Below are 20385 nucleotides of genomic sequence, written 5' to 3' on the forward strand. Positions count from 1 at the left end.
CTCATAGAAGGATACTAGAGGTGGAACAAGGATGACTGGACTGGTACTCACATCACCAGTGAGGCTACCTGGAAAACAGGACCCCAAGAAAGACACGAGGATTGCACAATGTTGGAGAAATGGCTGAGATCAACATGAACAACCTGGACATGAGTGGGGTCAATGAAGGGCGAGGGTTGAGGGAAAGAGAGCAGGAGATCCCAGCTGGATCAAGTACAGAGAGGGAGAACAAGGAATAGGAGACCATGGTAAATGAAGACCACATGAGAAAAGGAAGAAACAAAGTGCTGGAGAGAGGCCCACAGAAATCCACAAAGATACCTCCACAAAAGACTGCTGGCAATGGCCGAGAGACAGCCGGGCCTTACCTACTCTGGTGATGGGATGGCCAAACACCCTAATAGTTGTGCCAGAAAGTCCATCCAAGGACTGAGGAATCTGGATGCAGACATCCACGTCTAGGCCCCGGGTGGAGCACCGGGAGTCTAATTAGCGAGAAAGAGGAGGGTTTATATGAGCGAGAATTGATGAAATATGTATTTCTTTAATGGAACTCTTCACAGCCAATTATTCCATTAAATTATAAAAATGTATCAAGTAACATTCTTTGGTCTGTAATTTAGGAATTGAAAAATGATGTTAATATGTTAAAAAATGTAATTTGTTATACACAAAGTTTTTATGGATGAATAAGTTTATATGTACAATTGTAAAAGATAAATAAAGCACATTTTTTAGAAACAACTGGAAAAAATGATTCAAATTCTATTTTATATCTTATAACAGTAACTGTATAAGGATGAAAATCCAAACCTCTTTATTTAATTGGTATCAACTATTTATACTTTATCCCTTAGACACCCTGTAACTTAAATATGACATGATTAAATTTATTATTCTCACAATATTTTTATTTTTTATACAAGTATTTGAAGCTTTCCTTAAATATAACTCTCTTTGAAATGTTAATTTTGTTAATTTTTCAGCTTTTCCCACTTTAAGAGCAAAATTTGTCGTTATAGATAAAATCTTATTACTGGAATAAAGGGAAATTTTTATTTCATCTTTGTGTAAACTATCTTCTATTCCAGAAAAACAAAAAACAAACAAACAAACAAACAAAAAACAAACCAACCAGTCAATCAAACAAAAATCCTACTGAATTTGTACTGGTTCTAGCAGTTGATTAAAATGATGTTGTAAGTATTTTTGAATCCTAATGACAGAATTTATAAAGTTGGAGAATTTAGTAAAGGATGGAAGTTTAAAAATGCATGCGCAAAATAGAGAGAAGAAAGTGTTAAATGGGAAGTATATCAGCTAGAAAACATAGGGAAGAAGGGGAGCAATAGAAGATTAATGGTATCAAGTAAAATGGAAAAACAGCAACCATCTAACAATTGAGAATAGTATGATGTCCAGCTCAGTATACCACAGAGATATTCTCACATCAAATTTTATTCCTACAGTGATCCCAATAGCTAAGACAGAGAGTCATCTTGGAATTTCAGAAAGATGAGTAGATAAAGAAATGTTTAGCACATCCACTCTGAAAATTTACACACAATAAAAATAAATAAACAATGGTAATACAGTAAAGTAAATGAAAATAGAGATTACTCTGCTGAGCCAACTGTAGCATGAATCTTAAAGGATCTTATTAATGAAAACAAACCTGGAGCTAGGTATTTGGGTGAATGCTGGAAGATCAGAGAAGCAGAACAAGCCACAGCTACCTCACCTGGCCAACTTCTCAGCTGATCCTGTTTCCTTAGACTGGAAGGCTCTGAGTCCTCATCCAGGATAAATCTCAGCTGAACTGCTGCTGGAAGCCTAAAAGCTTAACCAACTATAGTTCCTCATCCTCATGAGATAAGTACCTTTCTGCCTCCTGCCATTACTTCCTGGGATTAAAGGCGTGAGTCACTATGCTTGGCTGTTTCCAGGGTGGCCTTGAACTCACAGAGATCTAGGCAGATCTCTGACTCTGGAATGCTGGGATTAAAGGTGTGTGTGCCACCATTTTCTGGCCCCTATGTCTATCTAGTGGCTGTTATGTCCTCTGACCCCAGATAAGTTTATTAGGAAGCACAATATATTGGGGAACACAATATATCACCAGAGCCAACTGATCCAGAATTAGATTAATATTTGTAAAAGCACATTTTTTGCTCTTTTGTACATTTGTAGGTCTAGAGTGAATTTGCCTAGAGGGAATACAAAAATGAGTGTATCAAGATATATATTTGTATTTGTAGTAGGGGTGGGTTTTATCTGTATGCTTGTAAGGTATGACTGTAGGAAGGGAACCATAAGAGGGGAAGAGCAGTCTGAAGAGGAAAGGAGGGAATGATAATAGAAAATATTATAGGTGTGACAATAAATCCATAAAAAGTAGTTATTTGTAAGGAAAACAAGACTAGCATGAGCAGGAGAAACCCTGGGAGTGGTAAGTAGGGCACTAAAGAGAATATAGAAGACTACATATGTATGGAACTTCCTTAATGACAGGAACTACTTTGTATAATATCTAAAATAGTATATTTAATATTATGAACCAATAACTTAAAAGTGTAAGATATAGCAAGCCATGTATATAACAAAGATTAATGTATAACTTTCAGAAGTATGTAAAATGCATTTGAAAAGGTTCATGCTCTTTTTTGAACATAAGAAAGATCTATCTAAATACAAGGGAAAAATAAATAGTAATGATAAGAATAAAATAGATATGATTCCAAAATAGATAGATGTGTGTAAAAATGAAGCAAACTGTAATTCATAGAATTTTCCAATAATATGTTAAACAAAATTATCAATGAAGAGTACAGAAAAAATTCTATTCAATGATTATTATGATTCAATGACTGCATACTATCATTTTAATAATTTCCCATTTTCTATCCAAATTCTTACTTCTTGAAATTATCCAGATAAAAATAATTTACCATATAATTCTTATGCAGCATTCATCTTGACAATAACAGCCTAAAATGTTACTGAAATTTCATAAGCTGTATAATATCTTATCACTGAATAAATCTTAACCCACACTACACATTTGATATGCAATTTTTGGGCTAGTAAAATATATTGTGTTCCCTGATTTAAAAAAAAATGTGTTCAATGACTTACTGATGACATAGGAGTCTTAGCTTCTCTTGAATTAAGATCTGTGAATCTTGGATTTAGTCTCATTGATGAATGAGGACTATGCCTTGGTTGCAGATCCATGATGTTATTCTGTCAAAGTAAATATCAATAGTGAATTCCATGAATTTTTTTCAAGGAGTTTATCATAGAAGATTTCCTATTTTGAAGAAATATTATTGAAACCAAAAGAAACATGTTTTCCAAACTTAGAAAAACACAGGCATACAAAATGTTACAAGACACAAATTTTAAAAAGTTATAGAATAACTTGATGATAAGTACTTCATTGTTCATATCTTCATGTCCTTCTCATTAAAAATTTTCAAAGAAAGGAAGTGTACAGGATAAAAACTTAAAGACGTATCTGAGAGGAAGATTAGTTAGGAACTATTGTCTATTCTAAGAAAGTTCTAAGTTTCTAAAAATTAAATATTTTTAAAATTAATTTTAATTATGACAAATCAATATAAAGGCATATACATAAGAAAACTTCATTGAGCCTATGATAAATTATTTCACAAAAGAAAATATCTAAGTAGCAACTCAAATTTAACATTGACTTACAAATAGTTGAGTATTTTTATTGTTCTCAAGATTGTTTTGACTTTTCACTGATTTCTTTTGTAATTCAGCCTCTGTTGATTGTTTATGAATTTGAACAAAAAAGACAGAAAACAAAATGAAGAATAGCATTGGAAAGAAGTCTGTATATCCAAAAATAAAGCTTAAAATTTATTTTTATGGAAAAAAATGTTTGTCTTTCTAACTTTAGTGCTCAATTGAGCTTAACCTTCTACTGCACATATACAGAAAATATAGTTAGCAAGTACATCAGTGACTTGGATCACAAAAGGTTCCATATTCAAAATATGAAGATATGTCAGATGTTCATTCCACATTACCTCCCATTTAGAGTATTGCTTACAAAAACTTAAAAAGACATAAATTCAATTATGTGCTAATATCCCTAAATAAGACAGAATTCCATATAGAACTAAACTGGTAAATTAATGTAGGATTTATCTGGGGGAAAAGTTACTGGAGTTTGGAAATATAGTCTATTATCATATTACTTGTGCTGTAGCCAAGCTGTGTCATAAGTATACATAATATTCATGTAAAAATAAGACCAAGTATTTGACTAAATGATTCCAAGGTTATGATCCCACTAAACATAGTTAATTAAATTCAAGAATAAAGTTTAAAATTCTTAGAAGTGAATGAATATTAATACACATCATAAAAAAATCTATAAGGCACAATGGCTATACTAAGAGGACATGCAGATATTCAAGGGATCTGAATTTAATAAATTAATGATGTATCCAGAAGCCTAGGGAAAATGATATCAAGCAACACTCAAAAAGGAAAATGAAAAGACATAATCAAAATAAGGTTTGAAATTTACAAAACAGAAATTATAAAATACAAAAGAATTAGTTGGTTCTTTTGAAAAGAAAAAACAGATTGACAAACTTTTAGCCAAATTAAACAAAGTAAAGAGAGAAGATTCAAATTTAATGAAAATAGAAACAAAAGGGCAAACATTACGTCAGTCATCTGGAAAATTCAGATAATCACAACATACTTTAAAATCTACCAAACTGAAAAAACCTAAAATAAACAGATGAATATATGTGGCCTACTAAAGCTAAATAAAGATGAAATTAACAGTTTAAATAGACTAATAATATGAAATGAGATAAAACATTAATTTAAAATCTCTCAGTAAGAAGTCCAGAACCATATGGTCTCAGCAAATAATTCTATCAGAACTTCAATGAAAATAATACCCAATACTCCTCAAATCACTCCACAAAATAGAAAATGAAAAAATCTTTTCAAATTCTTTTTATGAAGTCCCTATTATACCCAGATATCAAAACTAGTAGGAGAGACACACCTGCCCCCCCCCCAACTATAGGCCAATATCAAAATATCTTTATTTACAGATGATACAATTCTATACATAAAACCCAAAAGACTCCACTAGAAACCTCCTACAACATATAAATAAATCCATTACATTATCAAAATACAAAATTAACATAAAAAATCAGTAGCCTTTCTACACAATGACAAGCATACCAAGAAAGAAGTAAGCAAAACAATTCCATTCATAGCTACCTCAAAGAAAATAAAATGTCTTATAATATACTGAAGTGAAAAACTGGCACAATAAAAACTCCAAGACAGTGAAAAAGGAAACTGAAGAGGATTTCAGAAGATGAAAATTCCTCCCATGCTCAAGATTTGATAAGATTCATATTATGAAAATGGCCATGCTACTAAGAGAGTATTTTATATATTTAATGCAATCCTTATCAGAATTCCAATGCAATTTTTCACAGTGGTTGAGAAAATTAATCATAATTTCTATACAAAAACACAAGACATCCTGGATAGCCATTACAATTCTGAACAATAAATGAATGTATAAAGGTATCAGCATTCTAGATTGCAAATTATGCTATAGACCTATAGCACTGAAAACAATGTGGTACTGGTTTAAAAACAAAGTCATTGGTCAATAAAATAGAATTGAGGAACAAGGTATGAGCCCATGTTTCTACATGCATATGTTTTTGACAATGAGCCATTGAAAAGGAGACAGCATCTTCAACAAGGGGTGCTGGTCAAATTTCATAGCTCTATTTTGAAGAATGAAAAGAGATTCTTTTGTCTCACCCTGCATAAAACTCAACTCCAAATGGATCACAGACCCCAATATAAGATGTGATACCCTGAATCTGACAGAGGAGAAAGTATGGAATATACTTGAACTCGTTGACACAGGAGAGAGCTTTCTGAATAGGATTGTAATAGTACAGGCTCTACCCTAACAATTAGTAAATGGAACCTCAGGAAACTAAAATGCTGATGACATTGTTTATTATCCCTTGCTTCTACCTGATGTTCTCATTTTGGCTTATATATCAGTATCATGAAAGGAGCAACATTATTTGTGATATTAAATTGTGAGTATATTTGGCTAACATTGGTATTTATTATAATCTGTTATGAATGAAAGAAGCTATGCTAAGACCCAGTCCTCCAATCTTTCATGTCTTTTTATAATTGATAAGGCAAAAATTATAACACCCTTTTCCTACCTCTCAGTCATGTTTCCATACCACTAGCTTATTCTTTGGAATTCCTCAGATAACAAACACTCCATCCTGTAGTTACATTTGAGCTTTCATCATGATACTCTCAACTTAAAATTTAATGGAAACTCACAAGATTAATAGTGTATTACAACCTAATAAGTTATATTCCTTACTAACTAAACATTTTATATGCAACTTTTTGGTCTAGTAAAATATGTTACTCCCCCAATTTTAATAAAAAGTCTTTGAAATGACTTGCTGATGACATAATCTTTACCTTTTCGTCCTTCAATTAGAAGATGCCTGGTGATTGAAGTTAGTTGTGCTGGTAAGTGAAGATCTGTCATGGTATCCTAGTAAAACAGATATCAGCAGTGGGTTTGTTCCATGAAGATTTACAATCATGATGCAGTAAAATAAATTTATTTCTTACTATAAAAGCATATCATTTTATGCAGGGTGCCTAGTCCAGTCCCATGAAGGCTCCACAGCTGTGGGTCTAAAGTTCATGAGTTCCCTGCTGTGGGATGTTCTGTATGGCAAATATGTTAATAAATAAAACATTGATTGGGCAGTAGCCAGACAGGAAGTATAGGCAGGACTAACAGAGAGGAGAATTAAGGGAATAGGAAGGGAAGGAGGAGACTGCCTGCAGGACAAGGAAGATGTAAGGTACCAGTAAGCCACAAGCCATGTGGCAAAGTTTAGATTAATATAAATGGGCTGAATATAAGAGTAAGAGCTAGACAATGATAGACCTGAGCTAATGGCCAAGCAGTTTAAATAATATAAGCCTCTGTATGTTTATTTTATAAGTGGGTTAAGGGACTGCCAGGGCTTGGCGGGACCCAGAAAGAAAACTCTCGAGCTACAGTTCCCACTAGCTTTGTTTGGTTGATCTTTATGCCCCTTGCTGATAGAATCTCTCTTCTCTCTCTTCAATTCGACTCCTGGAGCTCAGCCTGGTGCTTAGCTGTAGATCTCTGTATCTGCTTCCATTAGTTAGATGCAGGGGGAGGGGCTTGGACCTGCCTCAACTGAATGTACCAGGCTCTGCTGACTCCCCATGGCAGGCCTTATCTTGTCAGAGGAGAGAATAGGGGATGGATTGGGGGGATAATGCTGGGGGGCAGTGGAGGGAAGAGAGAGGGATCTTTGGTTGGTATGTAAAATGAATAAAAAATTTCTTCATAATAAAAAAATTAAAAAGCATACCTGTTTAAAATTAAGAAATCACATTACTTTCCTGGTGAAGTCTGTTTTCGAGTATGTTGCTAATAGTCTTGGTTCTCAAAATGCATGTTCCCTCATCCATCTAGGATTATAAAGACTTATATGATAAACAGATATTATTTCTCTTTACTTTACCCATTATGACACTGTTCTTTCCAAGTCTTTCCTCAGAAGGAAAGGTTTTTATCCTGAATATAAATCTGCGCTTTTTCCGATTTTCACTGTAATAGTAAAGTTGAATAATTTTCAGTAGTTTTCAATAATGCTATAGCTTCAGAATTATTTGTTTTAATCACTTAAGATGTGTTTTCTGATTACTTATTTTTATCAAAGAAAAGCATAAACACGTCTGTAATACTCATTGCCTTACTTTCTGATAGTGCCTAGATATTCCATATATGGAAAATGAGTCAAGGGTAAGGAAATGAGCAGAACTTGGCTGTGACTTCTATGTCTGCTTTGATGGCAAGAACTTCTGAAAGACTATTCAATCTCAAAGGAATTGAATGGCTTTGTTGAGACTCAAGCTCAGATCACTCTATTCCCACAATAGGTCCTTCTAACAGTTTTCTGCAAATTACAAGTTCAGTGTCAGATGCCTACATGGCGTATTTTAACTAGAATCACATCTACTATACTCTAAACTGAGTTCATGCCAGTGATTATTATTTTGATTTGATCTACTGTTTTTTTTCAGTGAAATAAAAAGTCTGGATGCCTATCAGGAGCAGAACAACAGGACATCAGAGCCACATTGTTCATATGTTCACGTGCTTAGGAATATTCTGTTTCTGGGATTAAAGGCGTGCGCCATCACCTTCCCCCATGCCCCCTCCCCCGTTTCTAGAATATAAAGGGGGAAAATGAAGGGACATACAAGGGATAATAAGAAAAAAAATATTAGGAACAAATATCTGAGAAATTTTTAGCTCTGAGTTAGTGTAGATAATAGCTCAGAAAATTCAATATTCCTAACTAGTTAAATGTTTTAAAATAAAAGTTTAATCTTAATGTTATTCATGATGATGCATTCTAGAAGAACACATAATTTAGCCTGTGTACATTGTTTATAAAAATATATAATAAATGGAAATTCAAATTTAACAATACATACATATAACTGAGTACTCTCATTTCCTTTGAGATTTTTTATGTATATCTGCTTCTGCTGAAATCAATCAATATTTATATAGTTAAAATAAACTAGAAATAACATTTCTATACTAGAAGTCTTTGTAACAACAGATAAAATAAGTTATTATGAAATACATTTTTGGTTTTCTTATTTTGAGGCTCAGTTAAGCTTATACTTCTAATGGAGATTTACTGATGTAAAAAATACACACAATAACAAGAACTTCTATACACAACCCATATCATAAAGTGTTCCATGTTCAAACATGAACATATGCTAAATGTTCATCTACACAGTCAAGTATCAACAAAAAAGAAAAATACTTAGTATAACTGAAAATAAATTGAAAAGAGAATATTAAACAAAAATAGACAAAAGTATAAATTATGAATTACAGTAAAGATATAAGTCAAAATGTAGTAGTAAGGTAGGTAGAAAAATGTTAAATGAGAAGCAAATCAATTTGGAAATATACAACAGATGAGAAAGAGTTAAGAGCAAACAGTCAAGTCATAGAAAATAGCAAAAAACAAAAGTAAAATATAAAAAAAATAAAACATGTAGAAATCATGGAGGTATTTCAAGGCTTCCAAACAACACAGAGAATAAAAACAATAATATTAGATATTCATGAAACTGTCATAATATTAGACACTACTTTTTGTGCCCAAAACAATCAATAAAAATGTATCTATACCTAAAACATTGATGATATGTCAAAATAATTTGTATAGTGACATTTTCATGAATACCTAAAGTATGGACAATGATATATGACAGAGGCTGATGGTCTGTGCAGCTGAGCAGACCCTCTAATGTGAGGATAACACTGACTGTGAGTGGCATGAATGAAAATGGAGAAAAATAATATTGAGGTAAATAAACATCTATAGCAATGATGTAATCTTTAATTCACAGAATGCTTTAAAAATATCTCCTGGAATTTGATTAGAAAACAATACAGAAAAAACATCAATTGATGAGTGTCAATATAAATGAGATCCCTTTGTGACAACACACTGTCATTATATTATCAAATAGGATATGACTGTACTGCATAGAATGAGTAAGTTGTATGTTTTCAAATTGACCTTTCTTTTCATTGCACCTATGTTGATGGAATTCATTTGCATTTTCAGGAACATGTGTTTCTTATGTGTAACCAGGTCACAGAGAAACTAAATAATGAGTAGTGTTTTTTGTTCAGTGGTTAAGGATATGGATAGCATGTGAAATGCCCTCGAGACAATTTCCCACTCCTGATGCTAAATAAGTACACAAACTAAGTGCCAAAACCATAACTAACTATTAATTGGAAGGGAAAATATCAAATTAAAATGATAAAAATCAAATGAACAAAAAAGGAACTATGAACATGATGGAGGTAATAAATGTTTGTGAAAGTCACTGGATATTTTTTGTTTGTTAATTTTTTTGTTTTTTCGAGACAGGGTTTCTCTGTGTAGCTTTGCACCTTTCCTGGCTTTCGCTCTGTAGACCAGGCTGGCCTCAAACTCACAAAGATCTGCCTGCCTCTGCCTTCCGAGTGCTGGGATTAAAGGCGTGTGCTTGTCAAACAGATTTTCAGGTTAGGAAAAGACAAGAGGATGCAGTTCACCAAATTGTAGCATATAAATCCCAGCTACATACCAGATACTGTGAATGACCAGAGGCACTGTGATAGAATACAAACTAGAACTCAAATCACTTCTAGTAGTCAACTCACAGAATGGATTATCAAGTGCAATTAAAGCACACCTATAACTAAATACACAAGTTCTTCCTATACAGGATCCCTCAAGACCCTTGATAAAGGAATCGCTTGTCTCAGATATAGGCATAGACCACCAACAATATGTAGAATAGGTTTTGTGTTTTTTTTTTTTTTTTTGAGACAGAGTTTCTCTATGTAGTTTTGGTGCCTGTCATGGATCTCACTCTGTAGACCAGGGTGGCCTTGTACTCAGAGAGATCCACTGAGCTCTGCCCCCCTGAGTGCTAGGATTAAAGGTCTGTGCACCACCGCCCAGCTAGAATAAACAGATTTTAACTTCATAAAAAGGGTGAGTGTGTTTTTGTTTGTTTTTCAAACTAAAATCACGTAAAAGATAACTAAGCTTTCAAAGAGGAAATGCAGGTATAAAATTATAAATAATTATATCTAACATTTTAAATTCATGCCAATTTAATAACCACTGTGGGGACCCACAGAGGCTCCCTAGCTAGGTCTTACTCAAGATCAGAGTATCTGAGCTTGCTTTGCCCATGTGAATATTTGAGACTTAAGATTCTAATAACCCCAATAGTTGCTGTACCGCGTTTGTAGACAGGGAGTGAGTGACAGAGGCTTTTAACATTTACCTCATTCCATCTCATTAATGGTCATCTATGCAACAGTGGTAATATAGGGTTTTTGAAATGAGTTCTCTCCTATGTCCTCAGCATTAACTCCAAGTTTATGTAAGTTGTAGTCTGTCTCTTTTTCTGTTCCTCTGGATCATCACCTCTGTTTTTAAAACATTCTCTGAAGCACTGTCTGTATGTTTTTAAATTGATATTCTCTTAATGAACTTAAATCTATGTGTATTTTTCTGTATTCTATCCTGTGTGGTAATATTTTGAGAAGTAGTTACAATGTATGACACTGTATCAAAACTATGTAGAGAAGATCATACATAATTATGTTCAAGTAATGTAAAAAGTAGCTCTGTATGGCCTGGTTCTTGTATCCTTTTTGTCTTCCTAAGAATTGAGGAGCACATCACAAAAAAGCAGAGTGATATTTACTTGTGCCTCTGAAACACGTAGCGGTACTAGCAGGTTCATTTATAGTTACCCCACATATTTAATACTCTGAGACTTCTTTTTCTAAATAAATGGGTATTACAGTATCCCCTATACATACCTACCTCATTTTCCTTCATGTAATTCTCATCCCTCTACCTTTCCTAATCATCATTTCCATGACTTCACTATTCCTTATGTCTTAGCACTCATAAAATGAATAAAACCCTGATATCCCCACTCTTCCTTTATTTATATTTCATTCATTTCTGCTTGGATTTTTATGATTTCTTGCCATCTACTGAACCTGGGTTTGATTTGAGATATACAAATAATTGTCACTTAATATAAATTTATAAATTCATAAATGTTTCATAACTGATTTTCTTTTGTGTAGAGGGACACTTGGCTCCTTCATTGTCAAAGAAGCTCTCGGTATAATGCAATGCTCTTACCTTGCTTCTCCATGTTTACTTGGTTTCTGGCTCTTCTATATTTTTCAAATTTACTATAGTAAATACCCTTGGGCTGGGACTGCTTAAGCATGTGCTGTTAAAAAAATATATATATATATCAAAGACTAGCTAGATAAAAATGTTCTAATCCATTTCCCAGAAAACCTCACAATCATTTTTAATATTAATTACATAGAAAATTAAAGAAACAAGAAATCAAAACCAAGAGATTTGAAAAAAATGATCAAACATCTTTCATCATTAATATCTAACTTTAATTCTCAGTGAGTCTCTATCTATGTAAATAAGACAGTGAAGTACAGATGAGATATATTTGTAAATAAAAGACTAGCCCAAGTACATATTAAATGAAGAACAGACTTCAAAATTCATAAATGTTATTTTCATTCCACAGAAAACAAAAAAATTTACAAATGTTAATTTTAGAAAATACTTATAAATTAATTAGCTTTAATACAATATTAATTATTTAGAGAATATGCAATGACAGATATACTTATTGTCCAAAGTAGAAAAATGAAAAGAGGTTTCAAGATGTATGAAATTTTTCAATGCAAACTTTGTAGCAGCTGCTACAGATCAGAAGAATTATAAAGAAACCTAGTAGTATAAACTGATAGATTTTTATAGATTTTTTAGGGATATGTTTAAATAAAGCTATTCTAACATTAAACAACACAGACAGGTAGGTTGTTATCAATTCAGAGAGAACTTTAAACACTCATAGCAGGGACTAATAAGGATGGAATTTTGCAGATATCTCTAATTAAATGTGTATACTACAACAGATTTTTGCTTGCGGATTTTACTTTACATATGAAGTGGGGAAACAATGACTGTATTGACATCTCTGTTTCTTCCAGCTTTCTGGCAACTCCTTGTTGCTAAGCCTCCAATGGAAAACATGTTATCACTGTACATTTTTTTCCCATTTGTCATCCTGATAGAATTCTATGCGTATCTCTATCTCTCTCCTTTAGTTGGCAGCTTCATGTTCACATTCTTGTCCATATTCACAAGGATTTATTTCAGTACAAATTTCCCACCTGACTACTACTCCACTACAAATATAAACTCTCTTCTTATGAAACATGTTACTTGTTTTTTTCTTACACTCTAGTATATGTCTTCATCTGCCATGTTCATTGTTTTCCAGAACAGCATCTACTTAATAATGAATATTATTATATCCAATAATATTATATAATAATATTAAAGTTTCTTCAGGAAGGCTTCAAGTTTCAGTTGCAATTCCAGTAGCATGGGTCTTTAAAAGTTTTCTACAAATTAGAAGCTCATATAGGAATGTACATTTACATATACATTCTATGTTATGCATAGTTCTGATATAGTCTTATGCCAATAAAGTCAGGTGTGGTGATATTTTATTTGTACTGAAATGTTATTTTAATTTTATGTTAATAAATAAAGTTGCCCTGGGGTCAGAGCTATTAGAGCCATAGTGAGAGCGTGGTGGTTAGAAGAGCTAGGTAGATTTCTGTGTGTTCAGGGATACAGCCAGTATTGGAGACATACGCCTTTAAGACCTGGAGGGCGGTACTTACAGGCAGTGATGAGGCAGTCATGTGGTTGGGTTTACAACCAATGAGAAGGCAGAACAGAAAGATTATTTAAACAGGGACACAGGAAGTACCTCCCTCTCTCGGGGAAGCTAGGAGCACTGCAGGAGGTAAGATTTTATCTCTGAGCTCTGACCTCTCGGCTTTTCTCTTTTACCTTGGCTCTGTGTTTCTTATTTTAATAATACGATTGGTTACATCTACATCTGGCGCCCAACGTGACAAGAATCCATTAAAAACTGCTTGGGGCCGGCTCCCTAGCTGGAGCAGCCGGCTCCCTAGCCCCAGCCCAGGTCTGCTTGGGCTCAGGCCGGACTGTGAGCTGCTTGCTTAAAGCCAGTGCTACAAACAGCTCAGGCCTGCCCTGCTAAACAGGGCCCCTGGCTGTAAAGCCAAGCCTTGACTCGGCTCAGAGGGAACAAGTGGCTGGCTTTAAGCTTTAGCCGGCTACCCTTTCACTTTCACTTTCACTTTCACTTTCACTTTCGCTTTTGCTTTCTCTCTTGCTTTCTCTCTGTCTCTCTGTTTCTCTCTCTCTCTCTCTCTCTCTCTCTCTCTCTCTCTCTCTCTCTCTCTGGATTTACACCTAGGACTCTAGGTGGCTGTTTTGAAATTCGCTCGGATTTCTACTGTTCTACGCAGATTTGGTAAGTCATAAAGGAAACTATTTAAAAGACAAATTTTTTCCACATTTAAAAAAATGGGTTTCCTGTGTACATTGGAAGAAAATTGGGTTTTGTTTGAAATTTTAGGCAGTCTGACAATGGAACAACTATATGAAAAGATTAGTATTATGGGAATTATGCAGTTAATCACCATGCTTATTCTCATTTTACTATTTAAAAAGATAGTCGATTTAAGTGCCAGGATAACAGCTTTAGAAAAACCTGTTAATTTTAACAGTGAAGTTGGTTCAAGTTTGGATCATAAGGTTACAGAAAGAAAGCCTGTTTTCACACAATCATCCTTAATTTATCCTGTAACCGTACAGCAGATGCCTGATCAAATGGCTACACAAAATATCTGGGCTCCAATTGAACTGATGGATTTTAAAAGGTTTAAGGAGGCAATAGTATCTTATGGCATGCATTCCCCATATGTAAAGCAAATGTTAAACTCTTGGTCAACATATAATAGGATTATACCACAGGACTGGCGGGACCTTGCACAAGCTGTTCTGGAACCCAGCCAGAGAATTCAATTTCTGACTTGGTTTAAGGAGGAAGCTAGAAACGTAGAAACACAATGGAGGGATAAAGGAATACAAGTTTGTCAGGATCAGCTTATTGGAGAAGGCCAATATGCTTCAATACAAACACAATGTTTATATGATGTTCAAACCGTAATTTTATGTCGAATGGCAGCCTTGAATGCATGGGACAGAGTTGATGAACCAGGAAAAAAACATGAGTCATTCACAAAGGTTATGCAAGGCCCTAAAGAATCTTTCACAGATTTTTTAGAAAGACTGGCTTCAGCAGTAAACAGAATGGTCTCAGGATCAGAAGCTAGTAAGGCAATAATTGAAGCTTTGGCATTTGAGAATGCGAATGCAGCATGCAAAAGAATAATCAGGCCGTTAAGGGCAAGATCTGCACCTTTGGAAGATTGGATTAGAGAAACAATTAATGTTGAGGTTGATGAGCATGATACGTGGGTAGGAGAAGTAATTTCAAAAGGTTTGAGGAGTGTTAGATGTTTTGGGTGTGGAAAGCAAGGACATTTTAAAAGGGACTGTAAACAGGTCAATCCTAGAAGCAATGTTTCTTCAAGGAACAATGGCAACAGAATGCCCCTTCCTTCTGGAGTATGCAGAAGGTGTGGTAAGGGAAAACACTGGACCAACGAATGTAGATCAACAAAGGACAGACAGGGTAATCCTTTGCCTCAGTTTTCGGGAAACTCCCGGAGGGGCCTCATGCAGGCCCCCATAGCAAAACCAGTTCAAACCTTTCCTGCAGCTGTAGAGGAAATCCCTGCTCTGAGCGATTAAATAACCAAATGACTATTGGAATAAATCAGGCTGGTCAGGATGATGAAAAAGAGAGAATAGAAAATTCAGGAGAAAACATAAAGAAAATTTTTTGGCAAACTTCTATTAATGAACAGAGACCAAAATTAACGATAAAAATAAATGGTGTTTTGTTGTCTGGTCTGGTAGACACAGGTGCGGACATTACCATAATTGCACCAGAATTTTTGGCATCCAGCTTGGCCTCTTCAGGAGGTAAACGTTCAACTGTTAGGAATTGGGACATTATCTGGAGTGAAACAGAGTGCAAGATGGCTGGAATGTATAGGTCCAGAAGGACAGAGAGGAAAATTAAAACCATATGTCGCTAACATAGCTATGAACCTGTGGGGTCGAGACTTGTTGCAACAATGGAATACTCAGATTAAAATCCCTCCAATCTCAGAAACAAATCATAAACTAGCACATGTTTCTGAGAGAAATATTAGAAGGCATTATTTTGAGTGGTCACCAGCCATCCATATTATACAGGAACAGGGCACAACAACTGATAATCTTCCAAAAATACCAACAGCTCTACCTTTAAAATGGTTAACAGACAAGCCTGTATGGGTTCAGCAATGGCCTTTAACAACAGAGAAACTCCAGGCTTTAGAAGAGCTGGTAGAAGAACAGTTAAATGCTCAGCATATTGAACAGTCAACCAGCCCTTGGAATTCTCCTGTATTTGTTATTAAAAAGAAATCTGGTAAATGGAGAATGGTAACAGACCTTAGAGCAATTAACAAAGTAATTCAGCCGATGGGCTCTCTACAATCTGGAATTCCTTTGCCTACTCTGTTACCAAAAGGATGGCCTCTCATAGTTATTGATTTAAAAGACTGTTTCTTTTCAATACCCTTACAAGAAAAGGACAAAGAAAGATTTGCTTTCACAGTGCCTACTTATAATAATTCTCAACCGGTTAAAAGATTTCAATGGAGGGTCCTCCCACAGGGAATGTTAAATAGCCCAACTCTGTGCCAATATTTTGTACAACAGCCATTGGAAGTGATACGTAAAAAATTTCCTAAATCTATAATTTATCATTATATGGATGATATTTTACTAGCTGACTCAAATGCAGATACTTTAGAAAGAATGTTTGAAGAAGTAAAGAAAATTTTGCCTTGCTGGGGATTACAAATTGCTCCTGAAAAAATACAAAGAGGAGATTCTATTAATTATTTAGGATATAAAATAGAGCTACAAAAAATTAGACCCCAAAAGGTGCAAATTAGGAGAGATAGACTACAGACTCTTAATGACTTTCAAAGATTATTTGGAGATATTTCTCATCTACGAACTATTGTTGGGGTAAAAAATGATGAACTGACTAATTTGTTCAAAACCTTAGAAGGTGACAAGGACTTAAATAGTCCAAGAGAATTATCACCTGAAGCTGAGAAAGAATTGGCCTTGGTAGAAAAGAAAGTACATGAAGGGCACGTGGATCGTATTGATCCAAAGCTGGATTGCATTTTGGTTATTTTACCCTCTAGGCATTCCCCTACTGGAATATTAATGCAGAGGGAAGATATTATATTGGAATGGATATTTTTACCAAATAAACCAAATAAAAAATTAAAAACTTATGGGGAAAAAATCTCTGACTTGATTTGGAAAGGAAAATTGAGACTTCGTCAATTAGCAGGAATAGACCCAGCAGAAATTGTCGTACCTTTAACTAAGGAGGACATTGAAAAATTATGGACAGAAAGTGAACCTTGGCAAAGAGCTTGCAGTAATTTTTTGGGAGAAATTAACAGCAAATATCCCAAAAGCAACAGAATTGATTTTATAAAGAGAGCTGATTGGATCTTGCCTCGAATTGTACGGCAAAAACCCATATCTGGAGTTCGTACATTTTATACAGATGCCAACAAACAAGGAAAGGCAGGTTACAAATCAGAAAATTTAAGTAAAGTGGTACAAAGTCCTTATAATTCAGTGCAAAAATCAGAATTGTATGCTATTCTGTTGGTATTAATGGATTTTTCAGAACCTCTCAACATAGTAACTGACTCTCAGTATGCTGAAAGAGTGGTATTACATATTGAGACTGCAGAATTTATCCCTGATGCTTCAGAATTAACTTCACTATTTATTCAATTACAAGATACAATCAGGAAAAGGAGTCATCCTTTATATATAACTCACATCCGATCTCATACTGGTCTGCCAGGCCCTCTAGCACAAGGCAATGATGAGATTGATAAATTATTGATAGGAAATGTGCTGGAGGCCTCAGAATTTCATAAAAAACATCATGTCAATAGTAAAGGTTTAAAAAAGGATTTTCCCATAACCTGGCAACAAGCCAAAGAAATAGTAAAGAAATGTCCTACTTGTTCCTTCTATAATCAAACACCATTACCAGCAGGATGTAACCCAAAGGGTACTCAGAGGAATGAAATCTGGCAGATGGACGTGTTTCACTTTGCAGAATTTGGAAAACTGAAATATGTACACCACACTATCGATACTTATTCAGGATTTCAATGGGCAACTGCTTTGAGTTCTGAAAAAGCTGATTCTGTAATCACTCATTTGCTAGAAGTTATGGCCATTATGGGAATACCTGCACAAATCAAAACTGACAATGCTCCATCATATGTCTCTGTTAAAATGAAACAGTTTTTTGCTTATTACAATATAAAGCATATTACAGGTATACCACATAATCCTACAGGTCAAGCAGTTATAGAAAGGTCAAACAGAACTCTAAAGGATATGCTAAATAAACAGAAAGGAGTAACAAAAACCCCCAGAAATAGACTGCATAATGCTCTATTAACTTTGAATTTTCTGAATGCCAATGAGAAAGGAACAACAGCTGCAGAGAGACATTGGGTAATAGAAAAAACTACAGAATTAAATCAGCCTATATACTTTAAGGATGTGCTGACCTCAGAATGGAAGCCAGGGTATGTATTACGTTGGGGACGAGGTTTTGCTTTTGTTTCTATAGGAGAAGATAAGCTGTGGGTACCATCAAAATTGATAAAGGTTCGATTTGAACAAGAGAAACCTCTTAATTAGAGGAGGTGATAGTTCATCAACCAGCATGAACATCCAATTTAAACTAACTTGTACCTGTAACACATGTCTTTTCATTTAATCAGATAATAACTTGCCAAAAAGGAACATCCCCAAAATTAGTCTTGGGGGAAGGTTTTTGTTTTTGTCTTTTAGGAGAATGAAGGTTAAGGAATCTGAAGGACACAAGACAAATGAGACAACTGAAGAAAAGGGACAAATCATCTATCCCAGGAAACAGAGTATATTGGAGTATATGGCATATGGGTATATATTATCTAAAAAATTTTATGTCTTCTTAAATGTTTGTTTCTGCTTTTCTCTAAAGATTTAACACTATTGGTTTTCTAATAGTCCCAGTTCAATTAAAATTTAAAGCTGACTTTGGAGTTGGAGAATGGCTCTCTCCTTCTTTAAACTCAAGCATGTTGTTAAAATGAAAATACAAACTCCCTGTATCATGACAGAATAAAAGAGCCATTTTCTGCTATGGGACAGGACAAAAGCCAAATTAATTAAGGGACCATTCTATTACTAATCTCAACTCTTTGATTCTATTCTGATTCTTTAAACTTTTCTTAAAGTATAAATTTTATATCAAAATTTACAAGATTAATATATATATACATTTTAAACTTTGTTAAGATATGAATGGTCATATAGAGTACTAACTAATTCTAGAAAAAAGGCTTCAGTTAGCTGCATATATATGTCTTTGTGTTCGAGTCTCTTATCAGTTTTCTGCAGGAAATCACGGCCAGGCCTAACATCAACTGAAGTCTCCGGAAAGAAGATGGGGCCCCACAACAACAACAACAACAACAATTCCACGTGGACAATAATAATATCACTAAGCTGACAAACATCATCTACAGATCAGCTTTGAACTACAAGGTGCTCAGAACAATTTTGAGATGACTAGCTGAGATGATCCAGTCTCAAAGACTACTTGAATAAGGACTTGAGATAAACCCTGAACTTTGGCTTTATACACAGACTGGATAATAATGAAGGATATAGTTACCTTTCCTAGAATTTGACAATTAACCTAAATTTTTCTTTCAGGATAAAGATAACTTCACCCATACCCAGCAGGAAGCAATTTTAAGAATATGACACCCACATTGCCAAAGAAGTGGTGTGGGGCGGGTGGTTTTTTGGTTCTTTTAATGGGTTTTGGGTCTGGGATAATTTTCAATTGTTTAGGGGGGTTGGTTACAAGTTGTTGTCAAGGGTTAGGAAAAAGGCTAAGCAAACGAGATTAGATTTAAGGTTCTTGTTTAAAAAAAAAAAAAAAAAAAGAAAGAAAAGAAAAAGACAATTACTAGTTTTAAATACTTTACATTATTACCAACTATTAGGATATAAAGAAATGAAAGTTAGTAGTTAGACATTACAATAGAAATTGTAGTCATATTAGATATGTTTTAAAAATTGAGCAGATATATTTTAGACAGGTCATCTTCAAACCCTTCAGAGATCTAACGAATATGGCATTTAAAATATTTTAATAACTTAGAAATTTTTCTTTTTTGAGACATGTCAGCTCCTGGCAGTACCAATCTACTTCAGAGAAAATATGGGCATTGAAGAAACTGCATATGGAGTTAATTTTCATTGTGGCAAAAGTTAGCCACTGGACAACAAAGTATCCTCAAATCAACAGGACAAAATGGACAGACAGAACACGAAACAAAGGACTACCGATTCCTGCCAAAACAAGTATGGTTATGGCTTTATCAGAAGGCAACTTCTGAGGCCAGGACAATATGGCACCATCCCTGAAGTGGCCTTCACAATCTGGAAAAGGTACAGTGCCCTTTTCTTTGAAGGCAGCTGAACAGGCAGTGGGCCGATGGCTTCT

At 34.5% G+C, this 20385-nt stretch overlaps 1 protein-coding gene across 1 annotated transcript in view; it reads right to left on the reverse strand.

The window, feature by feature from the left end:
- Positions 1-20385, reverse strand: part of LOC143272954 (anoctamin-3-like) — a 282163-nt gene that overhangs the window by 6387 nt on the left and 255391 nt on the right. Inside the window, exons 18-24 of the mRNA XM_076570270.1 lie at positions 11871-11964; positions 7479-7578; positions 6541-6616; positions 3718-3788; positions 3136-3243; positions 369-485; positions 2-68 (exon numbers count right to left, since the gene is read on the reverse strand). Of these exons, the coding sequence (XP_076426385.1) occupies positions 11954-11964 (11 nt within the window). The 3' untranslated portion in view covers positions 2-68; positions 369-485; positions 3136-3243; ... (2 more) ...; positions 7479-7578; positions 11871-11953. The remainder of the gene's footprint in view (position 1; positions 69-368; positions 486-3135; positions 3244-3717; positions 3789-6540; positions 6617-7478; positions 7579-11870; positions 11965-20385) is intronic.

Source organism: Peromyscus maniculatus, chromosome 4, assembly GCF_049852395.1.
Source record: "Peromyscus maniculatus bairdii isolate BWxNUB_F1_BW_parent chromosome 4, HU_Pman_BW_mat_3.1, whole genome shotgun sequence".
NCBI classification, from domain to species: Eukaryota; Metazoa; Chordata; class Mammalia; order Rodentia; family Cricetidae; genus Peromyscus; species Peromyscus maniculatus.